General features: G+C 49.9%; 1 protein-coding gene across 1 annotated transcript; it reads right to left on the reverse strand.

Moving 5' to 3' along the window:
* Positions 1 to 5,576: 5,576 nt before the first annotated feature.
* On the reverse strand, positions 5,577 to 6,828 carry LOC119270287 (polygalacturonase inhibitor-like). Its single transcript, XM_037552285.1, has one exon. It carries the CDS (start codon positions 6,747 to 6,749, stop codon positions 5,727 to 5,729), a length of 1,023 nt encoding a protein of 340 aa, XP_037408182.1. The 5' UTR covers positions 6,750 to 6,828; the 3' UTR covers positions 5,577 to 5,726.
* Positions 6,829 to 9,452: the final 2,624 nt, after the last annotated feature.

Here is a 9,452-nt window from a genome sequence, read left to right on the forward strand (position 1 = left end):
AGGGGTCATCTTCGATGTAGTCGAACACACGGACATCGGTAGCGGTCTCGGAGTCTACCGGAAAGGAGTAACGGAGGGGGAACACAATAAATAACAGAGCAAACAAAGCAACACAAAGCATAACATGGCAATGCGCGGTGCTAGGGATGACCTAACGCAGTATGAGGTGATACCGGTGAAGGGGGGAAATATCCCCGGCGTTTCGGGTTTTCAGACAAATGAAGCGGAAGGGGAAAGTTGCATGTTTGCTATGCTAGGGTTGCATGGCGGACGAACGGGCTGCGTGTCCGGATTCGTCTCGTCGTTCTGAGCAACTTTCATGTATAAAACTTTTTCATCTGACATACGGATTATTTTCTATTAATTTTCAAAGGTTTAAACAATTTCTAAAGTTTCTGGTTTTATTTTAATTTGTTTTAATCCGAGTTGACCAAGTCAACTTTGACTTGTCAAAAGGGCAGGGAGTGGCCCACATGTCATAGGGTATACCTAAAAAATAAATAAAACTAATATAATTGAAAGGAACCCACATGTCATTGTCACATAAATTAACTAGTGCTAATTAGTCCCTAATCTAACCTACTCCTAATTAACTGGGCCGGCCACTGGCACAGCCGTGCCTAACGTGGAGTGGCTGTGCCACGGTTGTGTGGCCATGGTCAACACACATGGGTGCAGAGGCAGCGGCCATGGCCATTCTCAACAACAGCAAGCAGCATGAGGTAGTAGCGCAAGCAAACAAGGGCAGCGGCAGCAAGAATTAAGAGCAGTAGCAGCGGCAGCAGCTTAGCAGGAGCAGCAGCGGTAACCAGCGGCAGCAGCAGGCAAGGACGCGGGCGCGCACGCACGCGCGGGCGTAGGCAGAAGATGGCCACGGCCGAGCGCAGCCAGGGGCGGTGCAGGTCGCGGGCAGTGCGCCGGCTGGTCAAGGTGGGAGCGGGCTAGGCGCGGCTGCAGCAGCAGGAAGCAGCATGCGCAGGCGCGGAAGCAGGAAGCAGCAGGGGCGCGTACGCGGACACTGAGCAGCGGCCCCCGGCTCGTACAGGCGACTACGGCGACGGATCGAGACCGGGATGAGGGGGATTCGGAGGAGGAGCTCACTATGATGCGGATGACGAGGTCGGGAAGGCCGGGGACGTTCGGGATGGAGCGAAATGACGCCGGCGGCCGGCGGTGCGGGATGTCGAAGACGAGATCGACGACGGCGATTTGGTGCGGCTCCGCTCGATTTGACCCTCTGAATGGACGAGGTTGACGATGGCGATCCTCCTGGACTCGTCGGTGCGGCAAGCGGTGGCCGGTGGCCGCGGGCTTGACGACGGCGTGGTGACGTCCCGCCCGGCCGTCAAAACAGAGAGAGGGGGAGGGATGAGCGAGAGGCTGTGGGAAGAGCGCGAGCGAGGGGGGTCTGGGGCTAGGGTTAGCAGGGAGGGGTGCGGGCGACGACCTTATCCAAAGGGGGAGCCGTGGGATGCTCGACGTGTGGCGCCGGCCATGGAGATGGCGCCACGGCTGCTCTCTGCCTCCCACTGTAGCGGGAGGTGGAAGACAGGGGAGGCGCTCTGGGTTGTGCGTGCACCGTGGCCACTAGGGCCCATGTGCACAGTAGATCTCTAGGCCCATTTCTTTTTTATCCTTTTCTGTTTTATATTTCTGGCACCGTTTTCTATTTTCCTTTTGTACCAAACGATTTTTGATAAACATGAAATTTGACATATAAATAAGAGGGATTATTTTGAGTTAGCACAAAAAGTTTGGGGCAATTAGACTTAAATAAATAATATTTTATTTTGAAAAGGCCATTTTATTCATTGTTGGACCACTTATTAATTTCCTAGGAATTTATGCGAGTCAAGTGAAGTTGGTTTCAACATTACAATGATCAGGGGAATTTATAGGATTATTAGAACATTTTAGTTCTACCGTTCGAAGAAATAATTGTTTCACTTGCAATTTAAATTTCAATTTGACTTTGATTTTGGTCAAGTGGCCATTTGCATAGTAATCATGATTAGATGGCCACCATTAAGGGGAGATTACCGTAGCATGATCTCCGAGGTGTTACACAACTTGAAAAGTGTGTGTGTCTTTGCGAAGGCAATAATCCAGGTTTTTGGCTCGGAGTATTTTCGAGTTCCAAACGAAGAAGACACAAAGAAGCTCATGGCAATGACCAAAGATAGGGGATGGCCGGGCATGCTAGGTAGTATTGATTGCATGCATTGGAGGTGGAAGGACTGGTCGGTGACTTGGGCAGGGCAATACACTGGCCACAAACATAAACCCACCATCGTGCTTGAAGCCATGGCTTCACATGATCCATGGACTTGACATTGCTTATTTGGTTTGCCGGGGTCTCTCAATGATATCAATGTTTTGCAACGGTCTCATTTATTTGCTCAGCTAGCTAGCGGCAAAGCTCCGGCTTGCAAATATACCATCAACGACCATAACTATACCATGGGGTACTATCTTGCCGATGGTATTTATCCTTCATGGTTAACATTTGTGAAGACCATTATTGACCCTAAAATCAAAAAGCACAATTTTTTGCCGAATCATAAGAAGCTTGGCCAAAGGATATTGAGAGGGCATTGGTGTGTCGCAAACTCGGTTTGCCCTTGTTCGATGTCTTGCTCACTTCTGGGATAAAAAATCTCTCCGAAACATTATGACTGCTTGTGTAATTTGATACGTCTCCATCGTATCTACTTTTCCAAACACTTTTGTCCTTGTTTTGGACTCTAACTTGTATGATTTGGATGAAACTAACCCGGACTGACGCTGTTTTCAGCAGAATTGCCATGGTGTTGTTTTATGTGCAGAAAACAAATATTCTCGGAATGACCTGAAACTCCACGAAACATTTTAGAAAAAATAATAAAAAATTCTCGCCAAAGATGAAGACCAGGGGGCCCACACCCTGCCCACGAGGGTGGGGGCGCCCCCCCTAGGGCGCGCCCCCTACCTCGTGGGCCCCCTGGATGCCCTCCGATGCCAACTCCAACTATATATATTTGCTTTCGGAGAGAAAAAAATAGAGGAGAAGAAATCATCATGTTTTACGATACGGAGCCGCCGCCAAGCCCTAAAACCTCTCGGGAGGCTGATCTGGAGTCCGTTCGGGGCTCCGGAGAGGGGGATTCGTCGCCGTCGTCATCATCAACCATCCTCCATCACCAATTTCATGATGCTCACCGCCGTGCGTGAGTAATTCCATCGTAGGCTTGCTGGACGATGATGGATTGGATGAGATTTATCATGTAATCGAATTAGTTTTGTTAGGCTTTGATCCCTAGTATCCATTATGTTCTGAGATTGATGTTGCTATGACTTTGCTATGATTAATGCTTGTCACTAGGGCCCGAGTGCCATGATTTCAGATCTGAACCTATTATGTTTTCATGAATATATGTGAGTTCTTGATCCGATCTTGCAAGTCTATAGTCACCTACTATGTGTTATGATCCGGCAACCCCGAAGTGACAATAATCGGGACCACTCCCGGTGATGATCATAGTTTGAGGAGTTCATGTATTCACTATGTGCTAATGCTTTGTTCCGGTTCTCTATTAAAAGAAGGCCTTAATATCCCTTAGTTTCTAATAGGACCCCGCTGCCACGGGAGGGTAGGACAAAATATGTCATGCAAGTTCTTTTTCATAAGCACGTATGACTATATACGGAATACATGCCTATATTATATTGATGAATTGGAGCTAATTCTATGTCACCCTATGTTATGACTGTTACATGATGAACCGCGTCCGACATAATTATCCATCGCTGATCCGGTGCCTACGAGTTTTCCATATACTGGTTTACGCTTATTTACTTTCCCGCTGCTACTGTTACAATCACTACAAAATACCAAAAACATTACTATTGCTGTCTTTACTTTTGCTGCCACTACCATCACTCTCATATTACTTTGCTACTAAACACTTTGCTGCAGATACTAAGTTTCCAGGTGTGGTTGAATTGACAACTCAGCTGCTAATACTTGAGAATATTCTTTGACTCCCCTTGTGTCGAATCAATAAATTTGGGTTGAATACTCTACCCTCGAAAGCTGTTGCGATCCCCTATACTTGTGGGTTATCATAATTTTACACAACATGATCGTCGAGGATGACAGGGATTTGGAGTACAACTATGACAATGTTGGTTGCCGTGTGAAGCCTGCTAGAGACGCAAATGAGATCAGTGCATTTCTAGAGAATTACCGAAAGATCGAGAACCGTGATACACACAATCAATTCCAGCATGATCTTATTGAGCATGGGTGGCAACTCTATGGGGGGAGATAGATCCCCATTTGTATGCATTTCTGTTCATGTGAAATTTGAACACTTTGGTGTTGTAATAACTATTTGAATTCAAAACATTTGTTGTAATGAAGACTATTATTATATTGTGGGTTGCTTTTCAGACCATTTATATATTCGTATGTTGAATTTACATTAAGATTCCATCTGGTTGGCTTTATTGAAATGTGCAATTTGCTTGATGTTATGCACAATTTAAGGTGCGACGAGCGCTTAGCTACGAGACGCGTTTGCGGGATCTGTTCCGTTGTAGCGCTCGCCACACCGTAAAATAGATGTACCGGATCCCTTATATGCGTTTTGTTCAAAAATCGCACAACACTAGCCGTGGGCAGTGGTCACACTTGATGACCGACAACGGGGAGCCGATGAGTTGCTGGGCTAGTGCCGGGCCCGGCCGACGGCCACTGGGCGTGGCTGTGTCGGTGGTTTGTTGATGAGTGACATCCGAGCACCTAAAGGAGGAGGCCATACTAAGATGCGACACAAAGTCTTTGCGGGCATCCATCCAAAATGTGACGGCGCCAGCGGCTGGATGCATCGAATCTGACGCCAAAGGTAAGGGTAGCATATCTTTTTATTTATGCGCCGGCGACGATGAGAGAGGCCAAAATCTGGGTGGTGAGGAACGCAGCAAGTCCTACAAAGCATCGGTGGTGGCGGTGGAGGCCGGAAGGGAGGCGCCGGAGTAGATGTGACGCGGGGGTGAGGTGCGATTGAAAGGGAGAAGATTTTTTACTTGAGCGGTGGGCATCCGAGTAAACATAGACACCCATAAACAGTTTAAGAGTTTGGCTAGGTGCCGGTTTTACTCCTCTATAGCCTTTTATGGGATCGGCTAGAGATGATTTAATAATTTATAAAAAATCAAGGAATGAAATCTACACTATTTCCTAGCGAAAATGGACATGCTAAACATCATCTAAAAAATAATTTTGGAAAAGTCAGTTTTCTAAGCCATTAGATTTAAGATCCAACAACAGTCTTTTTGTCCTTTTCCTCCGTCTTTCTTCTTCTCCAACCGTCCCTTCTCATGCAAAATTTACTTAACGGAAATTCAGTCAACTTACATATGCTATTGTATAAAAAGGAAACTAATTTGACCTTGGTCGAACCATCAAGGATCTTTGCACTACACCAGAGCAGATTAATCTTTTCCCGCAAAAAGAAAAAGAAGAAAAAAAGAGAGCAGATGAATCTTGATGTCAGACAGTTAAAGCAGAGGAAGTGCTAAATCTAACTGACAACTTCACGGCCACACATAACCATCTCGAATTTATTTCAGCACAACTCTTAATCCAGGGAGACATTAGTCGACTTGATCGACATAGAAATACGTAGCATTATTCTGCCAAACTCACCGGAGAGTGTTTCATGTCCAGCGGACAGTTGTACTATCTATTTCTTGCATGCAGGGAGTGGAGCACCGCAGAGGCACTTGTTATGCTGAAAGTTGTAGAGATCGAACCTCGCCGTGTTCCCGCCGGTGGGTATAGGGCCGCAGAGCCTGTTGTAGCTGACGTTGAAGAACTGCAGATTGGACAAGTTGGCGACCTGCGCCGGGATGCTGCCATGGATGGCATTGTGGCTCACGTCGACGAAGTAGAGCTGCTCCGGGAGCACCACGCCCGAGAGGTCGAAATCGAAGGCGTTGCGGGACAGGTCGATGTACTGCAACTCCTTCCCGCGGCCAAAGAGGCCTGACGCGTCGCCGGTCAGGTCGTTGCGCGACAGGTCGAGGTGCGCAAAGTTCACGGCGGCGAACCCGGCCGGGACTGGTCCCGTGAGGTTGTTGTGCGACAGCCAGAGGTAGACCTCGTCCGCAGACTTGCTGAGGAACATCGAGGGGATGGCGCCGGTGAGGCGGTTGCGGCTGAGGTTGATGCCGGACAGGTTGGGGATGGTCCCCAACGACGCCGGGATGGCGCCGGTGAGCGAGTTGAAGGAGAGCTCAAGGAAGGTGAGCTTCTTGAGCGCGCCCAGGAAGGACGGCACGGGGCCCGACACGGCTGTCCAGGAGATGCGAAGGCTCGAGAGGTTGGAGAGCTTGCCGATGGCCGGCGGTATAGGGCCCGAGAGCGCCGGGAGGTGGCGCAGGGTGAGGTCCTGCAGGTGTGGGAGGCCGGCGAGGGCGGTGGGGATGGTGCCCGTGAGGTTGGCGTCCTGGAAGACGGCGAGGCCGACGACGCGCCCGGTGAAGTGGTCGCAGGTGACGTCGTACCAGTCGCAGCAGGGGTTGTCGGGCGTCCACGACGCGAAGTGGTAGGCGTTCCCGAGGGCGGCCTTGACGGCGAGCAGCGCCGCCTTGTCGCCTGGGTGGCAGTCCTTGTACGTCGGGTCCGGAGAGGGCTCGGCGTTGGCCGCGCCGGCGAGGAGAGAGCAGAGGAGGAGGACGAGCAGAGCGCGTGAGCGCATCCTCATCCTGTCGGCTGTGTGTGTGGCTTTGATGTGATGGGAGTCCACTTGGGTGTGCTGCGCCCTCCGTCTTCGTCTTCATGTACAGACTCATCGATGCACTCAGACCTACCTAAATGAGCACTGAAGAGTCAGAGAAGAAGCCAAACATGGATCCATCGAGAAGAGCTGAGGATAAGATGCATATAATACAGCTGGCTTACCCCTCACATGCGATGTGTTTGGCGAATCGGCACCCGCTGGACGACCGGTCCAGCACGCTACCTCTCTAAGCAGTACAATTGCACGTGTTTAGTTCATTGCTATGTTTATGACTAGCCACACTTTTTTTCTACATGGTTTACAAGTCATTGACTCAATTTTTTTGTCAAATTTTGTCAAATTTGTGACGGTCACTTTGTTAGACGCATTGTTTGTGGCGGTCACACTTTGACTAAGCTTAATTAGATCAAAGTTAATCATCAACTAAACCAACCTAAAATAATTCATCAAAATGCAAGCATCCACCCTACATGTCATTATTAGTTTGAAGACTATTTTTCACAAATACGTAAGGCACATATCTTTTCATATTTATAGAGGGAAAATACATGCATTTTTGCTTCGATGGACCCTCCCTAAACACAAGAAGGCTGAGATTGTCCGATACCCCTTCATAGCCAGGGGTATGATGGTCTTATTTTAAAAAGTCGTCGCATGGCCGCCCACGCCGGGATGGGCTGTACGTATACGTATACGGCGGTGTTTTTTGACGCCGTGGTGTAACTCGCGCCGCGGTACAGGGTCAACGAACCAATCACACGGCGGGTTTCGTTCAGGGCGCGCGTGCCGCCTCCCCTTGACTGTCGCGCGCCGCTTCCCCTTGACTGCCGCGCGGGCCGGTTGACCCCTACCAACAGCCGCACTACCTCGCTTGCCAGCGGTCGGCTACTACCGCCGCACCCTCGGATGTCGCGCTCCCGCTGCCTCCCGTCTTCCCCGCCGCCTGGGCTGCGGCGTCCCGTCCCGTCCCGTCGAATGCCACCGCATTAACGCCGCCACCCCCGTACCGCCACATGCCGCCGCATTAACGCTTTTGGCGCCCCTGCCCGCCTATAAATCGGGTGCCCAGCTGTCTCCAGCTGCACCCACCACCGCCCGCCCTTCTCTCGCATCGACCGCGTCGCAATAGCCATGTCGAGAAGCGACTTCGACGACGGCACGACACCGGGATCCTGGCCATTGAGCGTCACGCTGGGCCAGACGGAGGATCTGTCCCGAGTTAGCCTCTACATCCCGCCGTCGGAGAAGGAGTCGCGGCCGTGGCGGATCTTCGTCGAAGGCTTGGCAAAGCAAGGCCCATCGACGACTGAAGAGGATCTGCACGCTCACCTTGGCGGCCGGTGGAACAACAAAACCCGGTGGCGGTTTTGGACGCGCAAAAATTGTGCCAACATGATCACGACATTCAAGCGGGCCGCGAGAAGAGAGATCCCCTTTCCCACCGTCGCCGAAGCCGGCCCTTCCCGCGCCCGTGCCCCCGTCCCCTGCCCCGGCGGGTGTTGTAATCCCGCCGGAGCAGGCGGCATTATAGCAGGACGGCGACCCCAAGGACACGCCAGGCTTGCTGGTGGCGTTGCCCAGCTCGACAGAGGAGGCCGCGGCGGCGGCCGTGGTAGATGCGCAGGCAGCGACAGCTGTGGTGGCCGCGGAGGATGATGAGGACTAGAACGTCAGCCGCGACGCGGCGGTTATCGACCTTGTCGTTAGTGACGACGACGAGAAGTAGAGTAGGTTTCTTAAGTCGTAGTTCAAATTCCATTGAATCGTTGTAAAAATCCTAAAAATGAATGGAATTTTTAATGTTTGTCTAAAGGTTGTTTGAATTGGCTTTTAAAATATTTGAAAACATCGCCGGCCGGCCGATTAGATTAAATTATGTGGAATATGTGAAGTAGTGAAAAAAAATTGCCCGACAATTCGCCGATTTTTTGATCAAATTAAAAAGAACCGGAATGTCCCCTCCTACTTGAACGGTCTCCTCTAAAGATGGTAAATTTTTTATCGTCTTCAGAATGACACCAAATTTGGCCAGCAAGTGGGCATGCCCCATTCCAGTAGTCCCCGCAATATTTGAACGACTTCCGGGAACAGACACACGTTGCGTCACGTCCGGCAGTATTTTAGAGTTTTCTTGCCGGAAAATCCTAGAAAATGCATGGAATGTAAAAAAAACAAAACTTGGCATCGATGCTTCTCATGATGATACAAGGTTGTTGAAAAATTTGGGTTCATTTGAAGGATGTCGGAAAAAACATCCTTTCGGACGGACCCTTTCCTCCTACTCGAACAGCCTCCTAGGAACATGGTAAATTTTTGGTATCTTCAGAATGATGCCAAATTTGGCCAGAGAGTGGGCATGCCTCTTCTAGTAGTCCACGAAATTTCTGGAAAGACGCACGTTGCGTCACATCCTGGAAGTATTTTAGGGTTTTCTCAGCGAAAACCCTAGAAAATGCATGGAATCACAGAAAGCAAGGAAACTTGGCATGGATGCTTCTCATGATGATAAAAGACTGTAGAAAAATTTGGGTTCATTTGAAGGATGTTGGAAAAAATGTCCTTTCAAACGGACCCTTCCCTCCTACCCGAATGACCTTCAGTGAACGTGGTAATTTTTTGTCATCATCAGAATGACACCAAATTTGGCCAGCAAGTGGGCATTCCCAT

Source organism: Triticum dicoccoides, chromosome 3A, assembly GCF_002162155.2.
Source record: "Triticum dicoccoides isolate Atlit2015 ecotype Zavitan chromosome 3A, WEW_v2.0, whole genome shotgun sequence".
Classification (NCBI taxonomy): domain Eukaryota; kingdom Viridiplantae; phylum Streptophyta; class Magnoliopsida; order Poales; family Poaceae; genus Triticum; species Triticum dicoccoides.

Excerpts from the sequence above, each read along its gene's own strand:
- LOC119270287 (XM_037552285.1), bottom strand. The coding sequence starts at position 6,749 with ATGAGGATGCGCTCACGCGCTCTGCTCGTCCTCCTCCTCTGCTCTCTC.